Source organism: Candida metapsilosis (assembly GCF_017655625.1).
Source record: "Candida metapsilosis strain BP57 chromosome Unknown scaffold1, whole genome shotgun sequence".
NCBI classification, from domain to species: Eukaryota; Fungi; Ascomycota; class Pichiomycetes; order Serinales; family Debaryomycetaceae; genus Lodderomyces; species Lodderomyces metapsilosis.
In genome coordinates this window covers 2,496,935-2,521,949 of record NW_027138159.1, presented here as the reverse complement: position 1 = coordinate 2,521,949, position 25,015 = coordinate 2,496,935, and the positions used below count along the sequence as shown (strand labels likewise).

Sequence of the window (25,015 nt, the reverse complement as noted above, 5' to 3'; positions counted from 1 at the left end):
AAAATAAAGTGCATTTATATGCAGTACCTACATATCTATTAAATCAGTATCAAAGTATGACTTGACCTCCCCAGTGTCTTCTCTACTCACTCGTTCCGAGGATGTATTGTCAACTTGTTCCAATTCACTACTTTTCAGCTCATGCTTTTCTATTTGATTGTGTAGGAATTCATTGTCCTTGGTGAAAAATGATGACAAGCTTGGTGGAAGATCAAGCTCAGCTCCTTGTAACGCACTCTCGTCGGCATAAACTAGAAAGATGTATTTGTCAGCTGGTTCATCATGTATAATGCTGTTAATCTCTTTAAAAGAGCATGGAGTTGTTTTGAAATCTATAACTGCACCATTATTTGTCTCGGCAAGGAATAACACCCATTGATGATCTCCAGAACTAAGCCGTGAACGATACGCATAGTGTGTATCTGAAAACACGACACCTACCAATTGATACTTTGACGGTATATCCAATTCCTCATTCTTTTTGACTTCCTCTATTATATTTTCTTGGTTAGAAGTGTCAAATTTGACATATTCATTGTTGATCTGTTTTAAAGTTTCATTCAATTGACTCGATTCATTTTTTATCGAGTTGGACAATTTTGAAAGGTCCTCATGTACCTCACTTTCCTCAATTTCCTCCATGTAATCCCTTGCCTTGTTTACAAAGCTTCTGATTTTCTTCCCTTCAAAAGAGCTCAAGGCCATAATCCTTGAAGTGATTGTGGTTCTTTTCTTTGCTGTTAAAGTCCTCTTTTTGTCCATCTCCTCTATCAAAGATCTGTACTTGGTTGTAAAAAGGGCGGGGTAAAGTGACTCTTCAACATTCAAAGCCGAAACTTGTCCCACTGTGTCATCGGGAGAAATTTGAATTCCCAAGATAGGTGCAATACCGTTTATTGCATATGACTCTGGAGACCAGAACAATTTACTGAGTGATTCCACCAATGTCGACTCCCTGCCTTCACTCTCGATATTAACGCATTTGAAAGGTTTCAATTCTCCCTCTTGACTGGCTGCATACGAACTAAGAAGATTAAAGTCCTTGTCCAAAATCAGCTTCACATTTTTTTCCAAATCCTTTCCAATAGCAGTAACAAGGTCATCCCAATCTTCAAATTCGCGTGCTTTAAATGATTCAGACACTCTATTGTAGAACCACTCTGAGCTAATGAATGCACGTTCACTGGCTGGGGAAAAGAATCCAATGAGCCGCTGGATAGCTGCAATAAACGATTCGCTATCATTTGTTACCTCTTCTTCTGATGCAGCAAACCAATCCTCTTTAAACTCTTGACTCACATCTTTACTTAATAGCAAGTCGCTGAAGGCACGAATTTGGCAAAATATCACATACAATGGTATCACAAATCGCCCTGGTGTGTTGGCTAGTTTCGGGACAACTGCAGGAATCGTTTCATTGTTTCTCAAAAATACCTGTGGGTTTTCAAAAAGGAGAGACTCATTCAAGTCAAGTTGCTCTGATTCCGACCCCCAATCATTACTATATGCATACTCTTGAGTTTCCGATAGGGGAAACAGTGGAATATCCTGAGGGTTGGATATAGCCACAGTGCCCCTGTTATTGTTGTAATCTTCGTCAAACATTTGTGCCTCTGTTGGATGGTGTTCTTCCGAATCACCAAACAAATACCCAATCGCTTGTTCCATGTCATTGTTGGCCCTTTGCAAGGCTGACTCTGCTTGGTCACGGGTAAACCCCATTTCTTCCAATTGCTTTATTTTCAGATCCATGTTGTGTGTGTGTGATGATACAGGCTTCGACGAGTACACTTTTGCTGAAAAGAAAAAATTAAACACAAAAATAGGAATCTGTAAAGCTGCAGACAGGAAAAATCATGGCCATGGTCAGTGGAATTTATCTACAGAGGTTGTGTAGTCTTTCACTAGGCGATGTAGTGATTGCAATTGATACCGGAGAGGCTCTCTACATCTAAAAGAGGGGTCGGTGACGAAATGTACTCCAAGCGTATTCACTTTACAGTAGAAAAACAGCCCCATTGCAAGGGCCATGACACGAGGCTTACAAAACTATAGGAGAACTTTCCAATAATCGAATCTTCCCTTTATCTCCCTCCATATGATGTCTTTCATTTAATGACTAATTTCGTTATCATGCAATCAATGAATTAAGAAAATGGAAAAACAAAGTGCGAAACAAAAATTTTTCAAATTTCTAAACTTTCCATCTCATTGATGCAAATTTTGAGATTTCTTTGTAAATCCACAACCTTCAAACCCATTCCAAGATTTGTGACTCCTTATACACTCACAAGATCGATGTCTGTTAGCACTATCAGTCAAGAGTTATCTAAGCTCGGATTAAGCCAGCCAGAGCCAGCAAAGGATACTTATCCTGAGTACAATATCGTTGATGTGTTTAGAAATTATATTGGTGATGAATTGAACCGTATTTCGGGAATTGATAAGGATATTATTGTTCAAGCTTTGGATACACCAAAGTTACTAGATCAAGGTGATCTTATTGTTCCAATTCCAAAGTTGAGATTGAAAGGTGTAAACCCAACTGAAAAGTCTAAAGAATGGGCAGAGAAATTCAACAAGGGTAAATTTATTAGTGATCTTGTACCACAAGGAGTTTTCCTTCAATTTTTCTTCAACAAGTCTGTTCTTTTTGATTTAGTTATTTCCGATGTGTTGAAAAGAAAAACTGATTATGGATATTTACCATTGGGAGTTGGTAAAAAAGTAATTGTTGAATTTTCATCACCAAATATCGCCAAACCTTTCCATGCTGGTCATTTGAGATCAACCATCATTGGTGGATTCACTTCTAACTTGTATGAAAAGATTGGTTGGGATGTTACTAGAATTAACTATTTGGGAGATTGGGGTAAACAATTTGGATTATTGGCAGTAGGATTTGAAAGATATGGGTCAGAAGAGGAATTAGCTAAGGATCCTATTAACCATTTGTTTGAAGTTTACGTCAAGATCAATAATGATGTTAGAAATGAAACTAGTGAAGCTACTGGAGAAACTCAAGAAGGTACCATTGATGCTTCAGAACAAGACGAGAAAAAGATCCAATCTTCTACTAATGAACAAGCAAGAGCCTTTTTCAGAAGAATGGAAGATGGCGATGAATCTGCATTGAAAATATGGAGAAGATTTAGAGACCTTTCAATTGAAAAATATGTTGATACCTATGCTCGTTTAAACATTGTTTACGACTACTATTCAGGTGAATCTCAAGTTCCTCAAGAAATGATGAAGAATGCCACTAAAATGTTTGAAGAAAAGGGGTTGGTTCATGTAGATCGTGGAGCAAAATTGATTGACTTGACCAAGTTCAATAAGAAGTTGGGCAAAGCCTTGGTTGAGAAATCTGATGGTACATCTCTTTACTTGACTAGAGATGTTGGTGAAGCTATTAAGCGTTATGAGACTTACAAGTTTGATAAAATGATTTATGTTGTTGCTTCACAACAGGACTTACATTGTGCTCAATTTTTTGAAATCTTGAAGCAAATGGGATTCGAATGGGCCAAGAACTTGGAGCATATAAACTTTGGTATGGTTCAAGGTATGTCTACTCGTAAAGGTAATGTTGTCTTTTTGGACAATATTCTTCAAGAAACCAAGGAGAAGATGCATGAGGTTATGAAGAAGAATGAAGACAAGTACAAGCAAATTGAAGATCCAGAAAAGATTGCTGATTTGGTTGGTATTTCTGCAGTCATGATTCAAGATTTCCAATCCAAGCGTATTTTGAACTATGAGTTCAAATGGGATCGTATGACTTCATTTGAAGGTGACACTGGTCCATACTTGCAATATGCTCATTCACGTTTGTGTTCAATGCAAAGAAAGAATGATATAACAGAGGAGGAGTTGGAGACTGCAAACTTTGACTTGTTGGTTGAACCATGTGCTGCTTCCTTGGTTAGAACATTGGCTCAATACCCAGATACTATTAGAAAAGCTGTAAAAAATATGGAACCTTCGACCATTGTTACATATTTGTTTTCATTGTCCCATATTGTATCACAATGTTATGATATCTTGTGGGTCTCAGGTCAAGAGAAGGAAGTTGCTGTGGCGAGATTGGCCTTGTATGCTGCTACCAGACAAGTCCTTTACAATGGTATGACTTTGTTAGGTCTTACCCCTGTTGAAAGAATGTAGTAGCATAATATAATTTACTATATACAATTGACTTGTAGAGGAAGTACTGTGGAGGATCTTTGTGGAGGAGAATGCTAACTTAGATCTATTCTAAGATCATGAATCTAAAGAGCAATCCACTGTTTAGCGCAAGTTCCGAAAGAAAAAGTGTGTGTAATGTAAGGTTACGTAATTCTTCAATATGTCACAAAACACACATTTGCTCTTCATATAAAGACAAAGGGTCAAATTCGCTTTTTTTTTTTCCATTCGCACATGGGCGGGCAATTGGAAAAGAAAACTTTACATTTCAATCACATTTTTCTTTTTGAATTGCTAAGTTTATCACATCAATTGATTCATACAACAATGTTCAAATACTCAACTCGTACATTATTGAAAGCTACCTCAGCAGCAGCTAGACCAACCGGTGCCGCTGCTTCCATTGGTGCCATCAGAACTAAATATTCCTTGCCTGAATTGGACTACAAGTTGGATGCTTTGGAGCCACACATTAGTGGACAAATCAATGATCTCCATTACAACGTATGTACAATTAAGAAGGAATCAATTATGAAAGATTTATACTAACATCGACATTTTAGAAACACCACAAGACTTATGTCGACAACTTGAACAAGTCAATTGAAAGTGCAGTTGAAGCTAAGTCCAAAGGTGAAGTCAAGAAACTTGTTGCTTTGCAAAAAGCCATCAACTTCAACGGTGGTGGTTACATTAACCATTGCTTGTGGTGGAAAAACTTGGCTCCACAAAGTGCCGGTGGTGGACAAGTTCCAAGTGAAGATTCATCCTTGGGAAAACAAATTGCTCAACAATTTGGATCAGTTGACAAATTGATTGAAATCACCAATGCTAAATTAGCCGGTATTCAAGGATCAGGATGGGCTTTTATTGTCAAGAACAAGGAGAATGGTGGACAAATTGAGGTCATTACCACTGCCAACCAAGATACTGTCACTGACCCAAGTTTGATCCCATTAGTTGCTATTGATGCATGGGAACACGCTTACTACTTGCAATATAAGAATGTCAAGGCTGATTACTTCAAGGCTTTATGGAACGTTGTTAACTGGAAAGAAGCTGAAAGAAGATTTGAATTTTGAGTAATGTGTAGCGGTGAATATACTTAAACTATAAAGTGACTACAGGCGTAGATAGCTCTTGTGTGGGAGGTGGTGTAAGATAGCTTCCATGACATCACGTAGAGTCTTGATTTACAAGTGTTTTTTTTGGCCACAGTTTTTGCAACAATTTCTCGGTTCCGGAAAATGGGCATCACCTGTTGCTATAACCAAAGAAGTCGAGTTTAAGATACAGAATTGAAAACGTATATTAACAGTAGATTAAATCAAAAACAAACTTTTAGGTTTAAAATTAAATTACAAATAAAGCGTGTGACAGCAGATCTTACCGTGGCAATTTCTTAAAAATTTGAAAACAGGGCATATAATTCATCACCTTGGGGAATTTCTGTGTAATAACTAAGTGAAGCACGTTTAAGTGCAGGTATCAATTTATCCCATCTCAATATTCTCACCTCTTTGTCGAATCCTCTTGGCTTACGTATATCATATGACATTATTCTTTTCGCTAGCTCCAGACGGTAATCTTGGTTCGTGGGTTGTGAATTGGAGTCGAATGACGAATGAGTCGTAGGGAGTGCACCCATTGCACTGTTTGACGAGACGGTGCTTTCTCTCCTTGATGATATGGAGCTTGAGCCTGTAGATGTACCTGATGAAACAGAAGAAACTTCACTCATTCGCGCACTGATTGACTTTTTAGACCAGAATGGCACCAAGTTGGATCTCACTCGACCTCTTTCTTTTCTTCGTTCAGCTGGGTCACTAAATGCACTACCAATCAACAATTCAACAATTTCAATCAATTCCACCGATGTTATGTAATACTGATAGTTACGACCAGTTTCAGGATCAGTATTAACAAATCTCTTGCTTCTTAATCCTTTTGGTTTAGAAAAGCCCGTTTCGTCGTCAGAAGATTGAGATTCGTAGTCATCATTAGATCTTACGTCACATTCCAAACATGACACTTCGACAACATCAACATTTGGTGGAGGGGGTAAAGTCTTTGGGTTTTCCTTGGCACTACCAACAACACTGAAATTGAGTGTCAATTGAGGACCATTTTGAATACGTTCAACACGTATGATACGACGACGATCTTGTTTTTCCAGCTTAGACCATTTAGGACAACATACATCTTCGACTGCGGCACCAACTAAGTTGAGTTCCACTGGTAAGAAAATTGAATTACTATGGAGTGCCTCTTTAGGTGGTCGTGTGTTACTTCCACCAGCAGAGATCCCACGCAATATACGATATCTCTTTTCGTTCAGTGAAGAAGGATGTTGTATGATAGAAGTTGTGAGTTTTGGTGATTTCTTTTCTTTTCTTGAGGAACGACGTTGTTGTCTTTGTGTGGGAGATTTCTTTTGTGGTTGGCTCTCTGGTATTTGTTGACGAGTTGTTGTAACCGATCCTGGTGAGCTACTATACAGGAGTTGATCACTTGACACAGCAGACAATGGAGGTTGGCTACCAAGTGATTGGTTATTGAGTCCATCGAAATAAACTGATTGTGATTGAATGCTGCTGCCACCACCACCGATAGTGAATTGAGGTGGAGAAGAAGATGTGATGGGAAGTGGAGGAGGTTGAGCAAACATTGATGTCGTGAAAGTGCCTTGTGGTGGATATTGAGATTCCAAACTGGATGAATGTGTAGGGTAGTTTAAGTTGTAGGATGAGGAATGATGACCAGCATCCAATGATTGGATTGATGAGGAGACAGATGACGACAATGGATAATGGTATTGGGATGAAGATTGGTAGGATAAACTATCCATAGATTGGCCAGTAGTAGTAGCATGTTGCGCATGATAAGAGCTTGAGGTGTTATCAACTCTCGTTAGTGGTGTTGTGGCGTTTAAATTGACGTTAATGGATTGTGAGTATAAGTTGTTATTCAAATAAGGTACATCATCAGCGGTAGTTGCAGTTGCAACATAGCTCGCAGGGGTCAAGTCATCTGAAAACAATTCCGACTGGTTTTCATCCACTAAGTAGTTGCTGGTAACAGCAGTATTTAGTGGTAACCCTTGAGTAGATGCATCGTTGACAGCCTCGTCTACTGCATAGAGAGGGTTTCGATTATTTGTTGCATCGGAGTATTCATTAGGATCTAGCATGTCAAAGCGATTAAATGGAAGGAGTGGTGAATTAGCAGTGAACATAGGACTTAGAAGCTTAGGGTGTTATTCAAGCTGTGAAGTTTTGCAGATGAAAGCGCCAAGTCCTTTTTCTGTAACTGTAATGAGACTGAGTGTGTTATAGCCGTAAATGACTGTTTCTTATGGGTAAGCTATATGTGCAATTGACTTGGTGAAAACTAACTGAAAATTTTTAAAAGAGATATAGGAAAATGATGTGTAAATTGCAAACAATAGTGTCTATATATATATATATATATGTCCTCCAAAGCTAAATAAAAAGACTGTTATGTAACAACAGAATGACAATTTTTCATTGTCTACATACTAATCAATACAAAAACACAGTATTGTGACGTATTTGAAAAAAAAAATGAGCCTACTAGTACACAAAACATAAATTAATTAGTATAGGGAATATAACTGTAAGAAGAAGTATATTATTCCTTCATCCTAGTTTCTCAAAAAGCACAAAAAAAAATAAAAGTGCCTTATAAAAGCTTTTATTATAAGTATAACCCCTGATGCATATATATATATTCATATTATGTAAGTGAAGAAAAAATTAAAAAATTACCTTTGTTACACAAACCAAAAAAAGTCAAAAAAGAAAGACAATTAATTAAATTGTATTATAAAAAATAAATTGTGCGTGTACTGCACAAACTAAAATATAATAAAATAAATAACAATAATATTATTATTCACTTCCTGCATTTTTGTGTATAAACAAAGGGATTGACTCTTTTTCATTGTCTTTGCCTTCTTTTTTTTTTTCTTCTTCTTTGCTGCTTTGTTTACTCATGTGATGACGACATCTGGCTCCCAATGACACAGTCATAATCGCCTGACATCACTAGCAATATTCAATATCGTCATGCTGTACGATTTCTTCTTTTAAAACCAAGCCACACTTTCGGCAGCTGCTGTATAATTGCTCCTCTTTTTCATAAGCGCGGGGAACGCTTGATACTCTAAAAAGAGCTTGGTTAAAGTTGCCTCCATATTATATACATTCCCAACTTTCGTAAAATCAACCGCTTTCGTTTTCTTCGTCTAATCCTGCTTTTAATCACATAGCCCACAGCAATGTATAGAAAGGGCAAAAAAAAATAACAAAATAAGCAAACATTCTTATGTTCTCTGATCTTAACGAATATTATCATTTGCGCAGAACGGTAAAAAAAGAAAGAATAAAAGAATAAAAGAAAGTCTGAAATTATTAGTTTCGGATTTACTACCTAAAATGGATAAGCCGAGAAGTAGTAGGATGACGTCTTACTCCCCTTGCGTCGACTGACAACACTAAAACCAGACAAATCAAAAGCGGATATGTGCATGTGTCTAGATTAGTGAATGAGGTTTGTACTTTTTTTTTATACGTCTTTCCTATAAGAGAACTCTTTTTCTTCAATTTAAGGTTTTACGTTCGGTTCGTGTCTTATTTTTTTTTTTCTTCTTTTTCCATCTTTGTGTTTGTCAGAGAACAAATTTTTCAAATACTTTTTTTCATATTTTGTTCTTTCCATTTATCGAATATTAACTGGTTTAGCGGGTAATTTCGAGTCATTTGTCACTATGCTTGAATACTTCATTTCAAAAAATGGTTATGACTCTAGTGGGACAAAACAACTTTTACTTGTTCTCCTCTTTGACCTGATCGATCGTTTCTTTACATTTTTCCGGGTCACAATCATTGACAAACTTTGTCCTTCCTGAAACTTTAAATCGCCTTTGGATTTATCGAATTGGATAGGAGATACGACTTCTGATTCTGCTTTATATTCTTTTCAGATGCACGATTGACTTTGGTATCTCGCGTTTAGTCATGAGCCAAACTGATGGTGAGAAAGATGAGCATTGGTTAAGAACTTGTCCTACGTAGTATCCATCAAACAGTCTACGAAAAAATTAAATCATCTACATCTGAAAACAGATTATAGCACAGCTTCCTTCTCGTAGATCTCTTGTGACCTTTCGAACTTTTCCATCCTTTACCCGAAGATGACAAAAAGGGCACATTTCCGTGACCTCAAAACTTTAATCACGTCTGCTATTGGTACAGCCTCTCTTTACATCATGCTAAGTGACTACATGAACCACAAAGAAGTGCTGTTTGTGCGAGAATTACTAAGTGCTATTATTTATTTTGTAAATTCAGCGTGTACATATTGCTAACCAGAAATTTAGACTATGCGCATACGTTGTCTAAAAAATTACTGTGTGGATCAAAAAGTGCATTAAAATTTTTCCGATTTGCATCTTATTGTCTCCTAATTGGCCTTAACATTTTGTGGGTGTAGAATACAAATCCCCTCATCCGAATACTAAGCAAGTGGTCTCCACCTACATTTACACCATGAGTATTGCCCTCGATTTAAGCCACCATAACTCTAAAAAACTTTTTCGTAAACAATAACAAAATCCTTTTCCTTATGAAGCCTTCTATTTGCGATCTCCGCTTCGACATTATTCATAAAGGAGAGATAATATCTAAAGTTAAAAACATCGATTTTTAAAGAGGGGGCGTTTTGTTCTTTTCAGTGTACAATTGGTGAATTTCGGAACTAACTTTCATCTGTGAATTCTTCCGATTCGTAAATGGTTCTGAAGTTGTTTTTGTAACTCTGAGAAGGAAATAAAAAAAAAAACTATTTTAAAAAAAAAAAAAATGAGAAAAAGAAATATGAGTGGGCGCAGTTCTATTATTGTTATTTTTTTTAAACTATTTCACCCGATAAGTCCATGATGAAGTCAATGAAGCCTAGCCACTATGTCATACCTATACTAGGCCCTCGGAGATGACACTTCATTTGATGACTTTGTATTGGTTTTCTTACAAAGTACATCTCAAGAAAAAGATCCAATCTGTACAGTCTAAAATATACATCATGCAGCCGAGGGGAAGGAGGAGTGGGGGTGGGGCAAAATAATACCGGAGACAGAGGGGAAAATAGCAATCATTGGCAATTAGTCAGCAAAATAAAGCAACGTTTGGTGCCTCGTTAATACAATAAGTATATACTAATCTGTCTTATCTCCTGTGTGATAATAAAAAAAAATTGGATTAAATGCCACAGATGCAAGATGAGTTAAAGCTGTACGGCATTTTTTTTTTTCTCTCTCTTAAAGCCGTCGTTCGTAATTAAATCAAAAAAAAAAAAAAAAAAAAAATTGCTTCTTTTTTTTTTTGAGTTGTATGTACGAGGCGGGTCAGGGCTCATAACCTACCGGAATATTATCGAAAGAACAACTGATTCTCTTCTCAAACAGTAAATAGAGCCATTCGAAAACAAAATTATTCTTTGAAACGCGAGCTCTTTCTAATTTTCATAACTATAAGCTCTCAAACTCAATACACCAAGGAACAAAAGATGGGGTCCTTATTTGGAAGATTCCATTGTTAATTTTTTTTTTTCCCATAATCTTGTTTTAGTCCCTCTTGTGCCTTTTTCTTGTAAGCAACAAAAAGTGAACGAGGAAAACAATAGTTGGTGACCTCACCTTTATTTTTATTTTCTATTGTTTTTAATTCATATGAAAAAAAAAAAGACAAAAGAATAATAAATAAAAAAATCCAGAGAACGATACAGATCTATTTGATAGGTTTTTGTGTGTTTGCCGGTCACTTAGCTTTGCTTGGGGAGGATAAAAGCGGAGAAAAAAAAAAAACAACAACAATAATAAGCCCAAAGCCACGATTCCCTTGATTACGCCAGTGCGGTTGTGCTAATAGCCAATAACTTGGTGTTTCTTAGAAAGGAAGTAGATTAGACGAGAGAACATTAGACGATATCCAGAAAGTTAGATGAAGTTTGATTTAGTTAAGGTTCACAAAACGAGACGGTAGTGTGGGTGGAGGATCCGGCCCATGTGGGCACTTCTGTAAGGGAGAATAAATAACGTAGGTTGTTGACATATGCAATGGTTATGAATAAAGAGAAAGAGAATAAACAATAAACTTTGTGTCAATGGCTTGGCAATCTTATTATTCTTTTGTATATACAAAAGAGAAGTTCGACTGCTTTCTGGCACCGAGATTCGCCGAAAGGGCTTATACTGTGGATCTCAAGGGGTTTCCCAACTTACAGCGGAGATGGTACTGTCTTCTTTCTTTCTTGGGCCAAGTTAGCTAACAAGCCGGACCCTTCTAAGCTCCATTGAGAAGCCACAGTTCCATAAATGCGCATACCAACTTACGTCAATGGAAGTGTATTGTTTTCTCTTTTCTTTTTTCCAAATCAAGTTAAACATTTTTTCCTATTGTTCTCCACGCGGATCAAATTTTATCCGCAAAAAAGAAACAATTAAAATATACTTATTATTTTATATAGCAAGCGCGTAACTCAGGGTAGAAGTCTTTGCAAAAGGCACATGTATGAAAGCTGGAACATGTCACACTCTTGGTGATTCTCGACCTTCGTCAGACTATATAGCACAGCCACAAGTGTCAAGTTTCTGTCACAAAAGCAAAATAACTGAAGTCGAGATTAAATACCAAAACTGGACGATAGCAACCTAAACGTTTGTCTTAATTTACTATACAGTGCTCCAAACTAACTCCCCCACAGTTTGTATACAGAAGCTTGCCTTGTAAAGTGTGAGGGGGAGACAACTAATTAATGAATGGAAGGGCTTAGAAAAGAATCTATAAAACGTTTCTAAGGCGAGACACCGTATGCAAGTTAAGCCTAAAAGTGTACCCAGTTCTGTTTCCTTCATTTGGTAAACTCCTGCATACCTCTGGCTTTGTGTGGCCAAGGAACAACATTAATTGCTTTCCTGAGGCGAAGAAGTGCAGTGGTCATCTGAGGGTTCAAATGGATGATGTTTGACTTCATCTTAATCCAAGGCACCTGCTCCCTGCATCAGACTTCTCAATTAGTCACACAAAGCCTGCTCTAAAGGCAAGGGATCATGGACCAGAAAAAAGAAGCTTGTATCAGTTTGTTATCATACTCACAACTCTTGCACACAATACCTGACAATAAGTCGCCACGGTTTAATTATCGGTAGTTTTATCTTCCCAACTTCGCGAATCACAATATAAACTTTTCTTCTCTTTTCCACAAAACGGGAAAGTTTTATGCATAAGGGGTAAAGCTTATACGGCACTTTTTTTTTTTTTTTTTTCTTTTCTTCGACGGACTTTTGAATCTGCAAAATGGCTTAAATGTGAGATTGGTGCCGTGCATTGAGATGGAGTACAGACTGAACCTCTAATTCCTGTAGAACCTCTTAAGCTAAAGGCAAATAGTTACCGCAATGTCCCTATTTGAAGCTGCACTGTTGTCTCCTAAGCCAAAGTCAGCGAAAAACAGTCCCTGGAGGAACGAAACAACCACTATGTCAACCGCTTTTTGCTTGATCTACACAAATAGAAATAACTCCTTCCACATAATGCAAGTGAAGAAATTAAAGAACAAAAAATAGGGAGCAAAGAAATTTGCTCAAGTAGCTCGTTTACGAGCTACAATTGCACTTCACGCCTTTATATCAAATTCATCCGCTGCAAATTTCCTTCTTGGAGAGTATCGTACACTCAGAAGGTGATGGCAAGTGCACCCCGGGTATTTGGTGAAGAAAACACTAGTTTAGTACCACCATGAAAGTGAGTAAAGTTTGTGATCTGCACCGAAGAAAATTATAGCCTCTTTTATCACAATACGCTGGGGGCAGTACACTACTTGAAACGATTAGCGAACACAATAATGTATCGAATAACTACCGGATATGTGAGAGTTTAGAGAAGCATTAAAAATAAAAATTTGAAGAACAACTGAGGCGTCATCTATGGCCGTTTGATTGGCTGAACACTGCTTTTTACATCTTTTGACACAAAAACGCGACGTCTGATTTCTACAAATGTGCCGAGGATGAATTTCGACTTTTCTCTCGTTTAAATGAATTAAGTTCAATCCAGACCAAATGAAACAGTCAGGTTGATATTTTAATTTGAAGTGTTCGTAGTATCGTGCTATGAACACTTGCTTTACATCCGAACAATTAATAGTGCAGGCTTGATTTAGCTCTTGCATGTGATTTTTTTCTTTCGGAAAATTTGTCGCAGAAGATTCTCCGAAACCCCGACTAACCATTTGGAGATGCAAATTAACTAACGTCCTTAGTTTGCGGTTATTGTGGATGTTTCTGGGTGGAACAGCATCCTTGGTGGACATCCTTGGTGGAGAAACACGTCAAAATGTGTACAATGGGGACCATGACATTCCCTATGCAAAGTAGCGAAAATGGTGATGTGATCGTCTATGATTTCTTACATGTTTAGGCACATGTTTCTGACTATACTATGAGCATTGTTTGCATTCTGTATATCTTGGAAACTTTTAAATATTATTCGTGCGGACTTCATGCACGTTCTATCGGAAACGAAATACTCGCTGGCTCATTCATTCAAATTCAACACGAACTTGGACTGAGATGTGATCCCCATACATGCTAACCCTTCGTCTCTGATGAAAGAAGAGAGATCAAAACTACGTCCTCTAATCTGACTAGTATATATATATTCAAATCAATGTAAGGTACAAAAGATCAAATTGAAAGGGTGGTGGTGGGTGGTGCAGACAATAACCTACTTACGAACGGTGGTTCTCTTTGGATCGTATTGTGGGTAGTACTTGTTGAACAAGAAACCATCAAGCAAAACCAAACCAGTAATGACACCAGCATGGATACCAACAACGGCATTTTGGTCACTTCTGATTCTGTATCTTTCCAACCAGCCCAAGTATCCAGCAGCAGCACCACCTGCTACAACAAACAATTGAGTTACAACAACTGGATTTTGTAATTCAACAGCGGTTCTTGAAGCTGCTTGAGAAACACCAACTTGGATATTTTCACCCGATTTTTGCAAAAATTGTCCCAATTGTTGAGCACCTCTTTGTATTGATGCACTAATCTTTGCAAGCAAAGACCTTCCTTCTTCTTCCAAACGGTCCAATTCCTTTCTGGTGGCTTCATAAGCTTCTTGACTCTTTTCAGCAGCAGCATCGTATATAACTTCACCTCTTTCTCTTGCAGCTTCAAGCAATTCTTTACTAGCTTGCTTCAAGTCCTCAGCTTCTTGACCAGTGGCCTTTTTGGCTTGTTCAGCTTTGGCTTCACCTTCCTTCTTCAATTCTGCAGCTTTAGCTTTTCCTTCCTTCTTCAATTCTTCAGCCTTGGCTTGACCTTGGTTCTTCAATTCATTAACATCAGCAGCAGCTCTGTTTTTGGTATTTTCGGCATCCTTTTTAAGGTCCTTCTTGAGTTGTTCGTGAGATGGTGGGTTGCTATTGGCCATTTTTTCTTGTTCGTAAATTTGGTTTCTAATTAGTTGCACAGGGGTAATATAAAGATTGAATAAGTTGATTTATCAATTGGGGTGATATAAATGTATTCAAAGGAAACAGTGTATATAAAGATTAATAGTTTTTCTAAAATTGACTTCACCTTATAGAGAGAGTGTTTAAATGACTTTTCAAATCTTTCCAATTCAATTCCCTTTTATATAAATTCACAAACGAATGATTCTTTTAAATTAAAACAAAAAAAAAAGTAGGACAAAATGGAATCAAAATAGCAATCATAGAAAAAACCTCAATAACAGTTAGAGAGAGAGAGATAATAGAAACACACACAATATGTAAGTTAGTGTTTACATTCGAGGTTTACGCAGTGTCTTCATACCTTCAAGAGCTATCTATATACGGCCTTCACACCTGTCGATTTGATCTGTGTCGGACTCTCTCGGACGTGCAACTTGATTCTCTTGCAGTTAGTTTGCCACACAATGCGACAAATAAAAAAAATAAATACGACATCTGATTTTTAATGCAAAGTCTTGTGACTCCTTAATATAATCTCTAGACCAAACATTAAAACCATTGTAAGTTCTCGTGATTGACAGAGAAAGGCGACGCGTTCTGTCGCCTCCAAAAATCTTTGCATCGGACAAACAGTCGACAAATGTCCTGACTTTTGACAACTAAATCCCCAGGCGTCATGCGCCTCCAGAAACTATTCGCTTTGCTAATTTGTGTACGCACTTTAATTTTCTTCTCTTACTTTACTCCGTGCATTGACCGAACCGTTACACAATAGAGCCGGGATTTTCAGGGAGAAAAAAACTAAAGTCAATAGAAGACAGAGTTTCTGCGACAAATCTAACTATTGCTACATCTTACAAATTACCTTGTCCATGTCAACCAAGTAGACATTCCAGTAAGTTCACTTTTACACTTGTAAGAGTTGTGTAAAAATTCGCTGCGGTAAAAACACTTTCATATCACGTGCTTCCAAAAAATGAGGGCTATGACCACAACTCTCACTTCTCGCTTTGCACAAAAGAATCAAAAAAAAAAAAAATTTCAGTCCTTAAGCCATCTACACCTCCTGCCTACTTCAGCAAAACTTTTTGTCGATCGAAAACCAACACCCCGGCTTTCCACGTAACATTCCGACAAATAAACTAAAATTAAAAGATGTCAGCAGAAGCTCCAAAAAGACAATTCGGTGGTAGAAGAAGAGGAGGACCAAGAAGAGGAAGAAGAGAAGAAGAAAAAGGATGGACTCCAGTCACCAAATTAGGTAGATTGGTGAAGGCTGGTAAGATCACCACCATTGAAGAAATCTACTTGCACTCATTGCCAGTCAAGGAATTTCAAATCATTGATTTGTTGTTGCCAGAATTGAAAGATGAAGTCATGAAGATTAGATCTGTTCAAAAACAAACCAGAGCTGGTCAAAGAACCAGAATGAAGGCTGTTGTCGTCATTGGTGACTCAAACGGTCACGTTGGTTTGGGTATCAAGACCGCCAAGGAAGTTGCTTCTGCTATCAAGGCTGCTATTGTCATTGCTAAATTGTCAATCATCCCAATCAGAAGAGGTTACTGGGGTACCAATTTGGGTGAACCTCACTCTTTGCCATGTAAGGTCACTGGTAAGTGTGGTTCAGTTACTGTTAGATTGATCCCAGCCCCAAGAGGTAAAGGTATTGTCGCTTCTCCAGCTGTCAAGAAATTGTTGCAATTGGCTGGTGTTGAAGATGTCTATACTCAATCTAACGGTTCTACCAGAACTACTGAAAACACCTTGAAGGCTACTTTCGTTGCTATTGGTAACACTTACGGTTTCTTGACTCCTAACTTGTGGAAGGAAACTCCATTGGCTCCATCTCCATTGGAAGTTTACGCTGAAGAAGCTGCTCTCAAGAAAAGATACTAAGTTAGTTTAGTAATTAGAGAATAAATTGTTCTACAATGAAACTCATTTATACAATAACTATTGACAACCCTCGCTATAGGATTGCAAACTTCATAATATTAAAACACTATATTGTAGTAAAAAAAAAAGAACTCCAACACCTTAATCTCAAACTCCCCCCACCTAACACATTCGTAATCTCATCTACTGTTGAACAACTTGTTCCATAACTTGGTCCTCACCAACGGCAAACTGGCGCTCATCAACTTGATACTGACCTTGATCTTGAGAATTCTTTGTCCATGTATGTGGAACCATGGTTCTACCTTCAGGATGCTGGTACATACATGTGGCAATATGACAAGCAGCGCCAAAACGACACATTTCTCTAAATGGATGATTAAAAGTACAATCAACTCTTCTGCAATCAAGACCAGCACGACAAGGAACACTCGATGTTGCATGTCTCCTAACACATTTGTAATTGGTACAATTCATACCATATTTACATTGTTCCAAAGCAAGCTCATCGGGGTTTGGTAATGGTTTGACATTGGCATTTGGGGCTCTTGGATGGGCTTTCTTACACTCATTATCTTGACAGTTTACCCCGCCAGGACAAAATTCTAAAGTTTCAATTTTAGCATCGGGGTTGGCTGGTGTAGGATGAGCAAAGGGACAACTCTCTTTGGCACATTTGGCTCCAAATTTACAGGTTCCTTGTTGCAATTCAATGTATTTCTTTTTCTGTTCTTGATACTGCTTATTTGATTCTTCCAATTTGGCCATCAACTCTTGATCTTCTTCTGGATGCAAGTAGTTACAAGTTCCAGGTGGATTAGGACATTTGGGGTAAGCAAAGCACGCTCTTGTTGGATGGGCATACTGGCAATCGGTAAGTGTACATCCCGGAAAATTACGGCATCTTCCCTTTGGCTTACGTGGTGTAAACCTTGTTACACCACTTTCGTCATTATTTCCCGAAGCAATAAATTTCTCCAACTTGTCCGACACTTGTGTTGATCTCTTGGTCGTTGCACGATCGTTGGTCCTTGACTTTGAGATTCCACCTTTATTGATTGAGCCGTGACTGCCATTACGCGTGGTTGAGTCACCACCAAACCTCTTGCTTCTCAAAGCAAGTTTCTCCTGCTCCGACATTCGTTTGGGTCCAGAAGGAACACCAGGTCCAGATGTACGAGGTTTGGTATGGATACCTGTTGGTGGTGCACTTGGTTTAGCAGCAGTGGGGACATAATTTTCTTCTCTGGTTTGATTAACAGCCGAGGGCACATATTCATCTCTCCGATTATTAGCACTTGAAGCTTGGTCATACTTGCGCTGAAGATTTTTAACCTCTTCAAAAATAAGTTCTATGAAATCTTTATCTCCTGGGAACTCAGGAAGGGATAATAACTCCTGGAACACTTCTTCCTTGGTGTTTTTGTTTCTAAGCAAGAATATTATATAATCAGCAACGTCATATGCTTCCTCCTTGTCTGTGCCAAATCTATTAATCATCTCGCTTTGCAATGCGGGGTGGAGTTCATCTAGAACTTCTGACGGAATCTTGAGTGTCATATCTGTGATGATTTAGATGGTGTGGTGGCAAGTTAGTGATGAGTATTGATATGATCTCCTCCTTTTTTTTTCGTTATTTTCTTTTTCTTTTCGTTATTTTCTTTTTCTTTGTTCATTCAATTTTTCTTTTTCTTCTACATTGTGCACGTCTTATGATAGTTGCAAAACTTATACAAATTCTATACTCCCCTACACTAATCTAAATTTATCCTCGGATATCTCACCAAGTAACTCCTTAATATCGACCAACATTTTATCCAATTGCTCTGAGATGGTAGAAGCAACCAAGATATACGAATATAGCAATATGAAATCGTCATTACGCAAAACAAGTCCAGTGTCTTGCTGTTGTCTGATTTCACTCAATTTGTACAACATTCGATCCTTAGCATGTTCAATAGAAGCAAATTTTTTGGGTAATGAAAACCCCAACTTCATGGCACTGGCTATCATGTAAAATACCAAAAAGATTCTCTGCTCAACTTCATTCCTTTCCACTTGAATATACTTCAACACGTACTCTTCGTTGCTATTGAGCTTGGGGTCAGCTTTTATCAACAAATCCAAGTTCTGAAAAGCATCAATAATGGCAGATGTTTCTTTGATAAGTTTGGCATATGTTTGGGTGGGAAATTTCCCCTTTAAGCGGAACTCAACAGGAGCTTGTTTTAATAAAGTCTCACATTCCGACAAGATCTTGTTTGTACCTTCTTCAGCCTTGAATCCTACTAATTCCATGGTGTCTGTATTATACTCCAATGGATCACTATTCCAAATAACACCCAACCTCAACCACAATATTGACAATCCATTCTTTAGTCTTGATCTTGCACTGTTTGGTAAAAAGCAAGTTGCCATTGTTAATGCCCAAATAATTCCAATAGATACTGCAGCAAAACGATGGAAAGCAATTTCGCCAATTATTGGATTCTCCCCACCTTCGAAATCATCTTCAGCATCCTTTTGAAGCATACTGTACGAGTACAACATCGTCAAATTATACGTTAACAAAATAAATCTTCCAAATGGGTTATTCTGTTTCCAAAATAGAATAATGTAAAAAGACGGTATTGAGATTAAAATACCTGTAATTGCCATGATGTAGACATTTGCTTCAAATATTGTCCATGAGGAAAAAGCAACAAATGCGCCAATAAATGTACCGATAATTCTCCATTTAACCGTCATTGACGTCCCACCCAATGATTTATTCATCATAATGCAGTACACAGTCAATGCCCACTCAAGTCTCCAAGTTTCAAAAAATTGCTTTGTGTCTGAAATAAATGCAAAAAGGGATAAACAAGCAGCTCCCAAACCTACACGTATACCATACTGAACATCGGCACGCCTCAAGTACTTTAAGCGGTTCCAGACCCCGTAGCTGATGCGCTCTGCAAAAGAATTAAACTGTGGTTCTTCTTTTGGTATACCATACTGATCTCGCAAGTCATCTAATGCGGCATGGAGACTCGTGTCATTGGTGTGGTCTTTTGCAAACTTACCTCGTTTGAATCGCATCCATGACCAAGACCTAGGAGCTGCTCGTGCATCATGGTGCTTGTCAAACAATTTCAAACACTGAAGCATCTCACTGGCAAATTGTGATAAAAGGGTGGCAAAATTGCCGCAACATGCTGCTACTTCCTCTTGATCAGCTTTAAAATCAAAGTTGGCGCTCTTTGTAAATGACTCTTGGCTATAGATATGTTCAAATGATGAAACCTGTCGCGTTTGGTACATGTTTATTGCACTATTCAATGCATTTTGATAATTAGTTGAATCCGTTAGCTCGGCATCAACAAACCTGCCTATCGGTACACTGTTGAGTACATCTCTAACTGTAAACACTAATGACTTGATTGATGGTGCCAAATGATAAACAAACAAATCGAAAAGTTGTAGTGATGATCCCATGTCAGTCTCTTCAATGCGCGTTGAATTAAATGGACCTAAAGACGAAGCGCTTGAGAAATCATCGCCATTGTAGCTCCTTAAAGTAGTTGTGGTACTTTTATCTCCTGCAGTGTCATTTAGTAAATTCCACTGCATACTTGTAGCCGAACTTAATGCTTGCAAATGACGTGCTAATGATATAGTTGATTGCACTAGTTTCTTGTAATGTTCCCATTCAGCTTCCTTACCCACCACACAAAGTTCATACTTTGTCTCCTCCAAATTCAGCTCCATCGATTTGACGTGTTTTTTCAATTGATCAATCAAGGCTACATCTTTGGCATTCAATTGTTCACCAGCCACAAATCGCCTCGTTAAAACTAACAACACCTTTGAATAATTCTTGTAAGAGGCACTCAATGTGTTTTGGAGTTCCTTTGTTGCGCTCACTGGCCATATCAAATAGCAACATGCAAAAGAAATGAAACAGCCAGTCACCACCACTTTAAACGTCGCTTCAATTCTTTCAGTTGGTATACTGCCAGAGCTTGAACTGCCCTCTTTAACAATACACGAGACAATAGTTATACAGGCTAGTGAGCAAGCGGTATTAAATGTTTGTTTGTTCACCTTTTGTTTCATAAATGCAACCACGCCCAATGCCACTGAACTCACAATGAGATCAATGATGTGACTCACCTCGTCCTTCCCGCCAACATACACCACTGCTGAAATAAAACGACAGCCCAATGAGACTGTGATACTAAATAGAAGCGAGATGACAACAAAGACCAATGACTGATTCATAGACCCTCTGGTCCTCGAGGGATGGAAATACACCGCCACCGTAGCAATAACATGTTTGGAATCCGTTGGACCTAGGAAATCATCAAACGCACGGTCAAATACACCCAATGAAGCAAGAAAGTATGCCATTGAGCATTTAAAAACGCTGCGGAAAACCTCATTGAAGTATACACGCTTCACTACTTGTATTGCCTGGTTGAATTTTGATTGTGGTCGAAAGCCGATGGCTTCTTGCAGTACATCGAAATCTTGCGGTAGTGTCAAAGTAACTGACCGATGAACTCTTTCCCCAGTATTTGCTAGTATAACTGAATTTTGCCTATTGATTAATTTTCGAGGAGTAGAACCATTCGATCGAGCTTTGTAAAACAAGTCATTTTCATCCACGGTTGTGTTTGAACGCGGTGGAGCCTGTTCAAGTTCCACCGGATCCATTAATCGGGAAATCTCTGAGTTGGTTGACGAATCATTGGTGTCTTCGTACATTAAAGTGATATAATGAAATAACCACTTCTCGTAATCATTTTATTTTTTTCCCCCCCCCCCCTGATGATTTTACAGAATTAAGCAGCTGCGCCTAAAAGATCTCTCTATTCGTAAACTCTTTATTAAAAACTATTAAACTTCATTTCATTTTCTTCATTCTAATTCTACATAAACTCATTAATCCTCGTAACCAATAATATCCCTGAATAAATCTTCACATGGGACAGTGGCATTTAACCTTGCACAAAGTAAGAAAACTCCACTCAATTTTCTGTGTAATGAATAAGTTTCTTCTGGTGGTGGTGTTAATCTTTCACTCAACATTAAGCCAATGTTTCCTTTAACTCTGTCAGTAATTGTTTGCTTTGTAAAGTTGAATGGGTGACCATTGTTGTCAATTGGTGAAAATGCTTCACCCAAACACATAACCGAATCAACGTGAGCTTGGGTCATTGCTGGAGATTCTAAACCAGTCAAATAACCCAACTCGAGGGATAATTCTTCAACCTTTTTGGGATCTTTCTTGACTGCAGCACGCAACAATCTGACATAGTTGACAATAAACTTGTCACTGTAATCACGAGCAGCACCAAAGTCCAAAAGCTCAATCTTGTTGGTTTCTTCATTAAATAAGAAATTGGCCCAATTTGGGTCTGTTTGCATGAATTTGAATTCCTTAATTTCAAGTAAACATAAACGCATAATTTGTGTCGCTATCCAGTTTTTAGTGGATTGGTCCCAGTTTCCCTTGACAATTTCTGTACCTCTCATTCTTTCCATAGTGATGACATGCTCACCACATGCATTGTGGAAAACCCTTGGTACGGTAAACGCCTCGTCATCTTTCAAAAACTCCCTCATTCTGATTAAATTTTGAGCTTCTCTAATATAATCACATTCCCATTTCAACTCAACTCTGGCATTTGCAACGGTCTTGTCCAAAAATAAGCCTGCTGGCAAAAGGGAAGAAGCAGTCAAAATCATCAACATATTGTTTAAATCGGAATCAATAGAATTTGCCACTCCTGGGTATTGCACCTTAACAACAACTGGCGTTAAATCGTCGGTGACGGCAGTGTGTACTTGACCAATAGAAGCTGCAGCAATAGGAACATCATCAAATGAAGTAAACAAGCGTTCACGCCAATTAAGTCCCAAATCACCAACCATAACTCTTTCCAATTGTCCTGGTGGCATGTAGTGAGCCGAGTTTTGTACTCGAAGTAAAATCTGTTGAACTTCCTTTGGTAATATCGATGCATCTTGGAAAGAAAGCATCTGTCCAATCTTCAAAGCGGCTCCTCTCATTTTAGAAAACTTTCTAGCCATACTCTCGATATTCTTTGGTGACAAGAATAGCGACTTCATTGTCATTGGAGAAGTGTTTCCAGATGCATAATGCTTCAAACCTTGAGTTGCGGCGTTTAAACTCATATTAGCAGCCAATGATCCATAGTGGAAAATTCTTGCTAATCTTGAGCTAGGTATCTCACTCTGGGTCAATTCAAATTCTCTTAATTTTGGTTTCTCTGGTTCAACAGTGTTTGTAGTTACAGGCAAATCTGTGTTTACTGGTAACGGGTTTGTGTCTAGACTGACATCTTCACCAGGGTAGAATGATTTAGTTGAATAAGCACGTGCTTGTTGAAATCCATTAAATGAGTTTGATTTTCTAGCAGCTTGTCTTCTTGCTTGAAGTGATAAGGATTGGGCTTCATCCCACATTGGTTTGCTTGAATCACATTGAGTCTTGACAGTGTTTAGTACGTTACTATTGTGGTAAAAATCACACACATCTTTGGCAACAATCTTTGCAGATCCATCTGCTACATTGAGGAATGAGTTTGTAACAACTGCAATTTCGTAAAGCCTTTTACTTAGCGACATTGTTTAAAAAGGAATATGTAATGGGATTAGTCTAGTGAGTCTTGCTTAAAAGAAGATAGTATTAATGAGATTTGAAAAAAAAAACAAAAAATACTGGAAAGTCGAGAATAAGCATATGCTATTTTATAAAAGCAAACAAAATTTTTTTTTTCTTTATATATATATTTTTTTTTTTTTTTTTCTTGTGGATTCCCTCGTGTCGCATCAAATAGAATACAGAACAATAACATAAACCCAGCACAAAGATATACAATGCTACCATTTAACCACGCTTAAACTTATTGTTCTTTAACATCAACAAAAGCTTTGTGTGTCTATTTAGTGCACAATAAGAGAGGGGAGCCCGCCTTAGTTTGCTATTGTGTATGTCTCATCCATAAATAATGACTGAGCGCAACCACGGACTTCCATTTCTTTAAATAGCAAGTAAAATTATGAGAATAAAACGTGGACAATTGTCGCTCATGACAATTGCGTCATCTTCCTCTAATCCAATAGGGAAAAAAATGGTTTGCCTAGATTTTACTTCCAGAGAATATTTTGTCACTTTTGTGTCTTAACCACAGCCATTATCTCTTTACTCAAAATTCGGTAACAAGCATCTTTCTAAGTCAACGCACTATTGTGCTATCCAAATCTTTCTATATTACTCATGACCAGCTAAAGAAAAATTGCGCTTTGTGCAACTTTGGGGGTGAGCGGGATAATTCCAATGGAGGATCTTTCGGAAAAACGATTCATTTGTGCGCTACCTGCTGCCCTCATCGCACGCGCGCGGACTAGTGGGTGTACGAAGTGGTGGGGCAGAAAAAAAAAGTAAAAAAGAAAATTAGGTGGAGTAAAAATGGGGCAGAGAAACCTCGTTCGGGTGTTGACCTCCCGCTGCAGTAAAAGGGTCCCCCAAAAAAAAAAAAAAATTACAGCCCCACCAGGTTCATTACATAGCTTGGAAAGAGTTAAGAAATCTTGGAAGTTTCAGACGTTTGCTGGGTGTAAATACAATTGAAAAGAAAAAGCATGACCCCGGGGTTTTTGTCTCCATACATGCGAAACGTTTATCAAAACCAGCAAAATTGGTAGCGCTATTGCGAGTCCAAGCAAAGCCCTCAGTCTTCAAAAAGAAAAAGCACATCGGGAACAGCCTTATCATCTGTAGATGTTCTATCAATTGACAACCTGCCGAACTCTTGTCATTGTACGCAAGTGGGAATAAAAGTAAACGAACATACGATTGTTTTATACAAATATTTTCAAGTAACCTCTACAGATACTGGACGGAGTTTATCTCAGCTACTCTTTCAGATTGGCATTTCTGTCCCGTAGCTATTTAATAACCCAAATAAGTTTCTTATGTTGCAGTGTTTATTCTCCGTCGTATTGTAATTTGCAACCTTTATTTACACTTTTATTTGCATCAATTTTCTTGCAAAACGTTTTGCTTCAAAGCAGTTGTGCTTTTGGAACCTGTTACAATCTCAAAGATTGCCACACTCATGCCCAAGTTACAAACCTTATCCTCATTTGTCAAAAGAACCAGGCTGCAAAGCATCGCATCCTCTATTTACAAACATTGAACGCTATTTTTAGAATGTGAATCACCGGTTTTGTGTGAGGTCTAAAATAAAAATCGAAGAGGCGCAGACATACGAAAAATACAAACCATGACATAGCACGTACATTTAGGCATCACAAATGTCAATCAGGGGAATGTTTTTGTTTGAAGGGACTTGAATAATAATAACAATAATAA

At 38.0% G+C, this 25,015-nt stretch overlaps 9 protein-coding genes across 9 annotated transcripts; 3 read left to right on the top strand and 6 right to left on the bottom strand. All coding sequences in view use genetic code 12, as the record gives it.

Moving 5' to 3' along the window:
• Positions 1 to 27: 27 nt before the first annotated feature.
• On the bottom strand, positions 28 to 1,752 carry I9W82_001145 (uncharacterized protein; the record flags this gene model as incomplete). The annotated part of the gene is made up of 1 exon (XM_067689860.1): positions 28 to 1,752. The coding sequence occupies one exon, from the start codon at positions 1,750 to 1,752 to the stop codon at positions 28 to 30; it is 1,725 nt and encodes a 574-aa protein (XP_067551168.1).
• A 546-nt stretch (positions 1,753 to 2,298) lies between these two features.
• Positions 2,299 to 4,167, top strand: I9W82_001144 (arginine--tRNA ligase; the record flags this gene model as incomplete). Its single annotated transcript, XM_067689859.1, has 1 exon — positions 2,299 to 4,167. The coding sequence occupies one exon, from the start codon at positions 2,299 to 2,301 to the stop codon at positions 4,165 to 4,167; it is 1,869 nt and encodes a 622-aa protein (XP_067551167.1).
• Positions 4,168 to 4,515: 348 nt separating this feature from the next.
• SOD2 (superoxide dismutase) lies at positions 4,516 to 5,270 on the top strand (the record flags this gene model as incomplete). Its single annotated transcript, XM_067689858.1, has 2 exons — positions 4,516 to 4,692; positions 4,752 to 5,270. 2 exons carry the CDS (start codon positions 4,516 to 4,518, stop codon positions 5,268 to 5,270), a joined length of 696 nt encoding a protein of 231 aa, XP_067551166.1.
• A 320-nt stretch (positions 5,271 to 5,590) lies between these two features.
• On the bottom strand, positions 5,591 to 7,423 carry I9W82_001142 (uncharacterized protein; the record flags this gene model as incomplete). The annotated part of the gene is made up of 1 exon (XM_067689857.1): positions 5,591 to 7,423. The coding sequence occupies one exon, from the start codon at positions 7,421 to 7,423 to the stop codon at positions 5,591 to 5,593; it is 1,833 nt and encodes a 610-aa protein (XP_067551165.1).
• Positions 7,424 to 13,991: 6,568 nt separating this feature from the next.
• On the bottom strand, positions 13,992 to 14,705 carry I9W82_001141 (uncharacterized protein; the record flags this gene model as incomplete). The annotated part of the gene is made up of 1 exon (XM_067689856.1): positions 13,992 to 14,705. The coding sequence occupies one exon, from the start codon at positions 14,703 to 14,705 to the stop codon at positions 13,992 to 13,994; it is 714 nt and encodes a 237-aa protein (XP_067551164.1).
• A 1,180-nt stretch (positions 14,706 to 15,885) lies between these two features.
• On the top strand, positions 15,886 to 16,629 carry RPS21 (40S ribosomal protein uS5; the record flags this gene model as incomplete). Its single annotated transcript, XM_067689855.1, has 1 exon — positions 15,886 to 16,629. One exon carries the CDS (start codon positions 15,886 to 15,888, stop codon positions 16,627 to 16,629), a length of 744 nt encoding a protein of 247 aa, XP_067551163.1.
• Positions 16,630 to 16,812: 183 nt separating this feature from the next.
• Positions 16,813 to 18,189, bottom strand: I9W82_001139 (mRNA-binding protein; the record flags this gene model as incomplete). The annotated part of the gene is made up of 1 exon (XM_067689853.1): positions 16,813 to 18,189. The coding sequence occupies one exon, from the start codon at positions 18,187 to 18,189 to the stop codon at positions 16,813 to 16,815; it is 1,377 nt and encodes a 458-aa protein (XP_067551162.1).
• Positions 18,190 to 18,378: 189 nt separating this feature from the next.
• Positions 18,379 to 21,378, bottom strand: I9W82_001138 (uncharacterized protein; the record flags this gene model as incomplete). The annotated part of the gene is made up of 1 exon (XM_067689852.1): positions 18,379 to 21,378. The coding sequence occupies one exon, from the start codon at positions 21,376 to 21,378 to the stop codon at positions 18,379 to 18,381; it is 3,000 nt and encodes a 999-aa protein (XP_067551161.1).
• A 177-nt stretch (positions 21,379 to 21,555) lies between these two features.
• ABC1 (protein kinase) lies at positions 21,556 to 23,265 on the bottom strand (the record flags this gene model as incomplete). The annotated part of the gene is made up of 1 exon (XM_067689851.1): positions 21,556 to 23,265. One exon carries the CDS (start codon positions 23,263 to 23,265, stop codon positions 21,556 to 21,558), a length of 1,710 nt encoding a protein of 569 aa, XP_067551160.1.
• Positions 23,266 to 25,015: the final 1,750 nt, after the last annotated feature.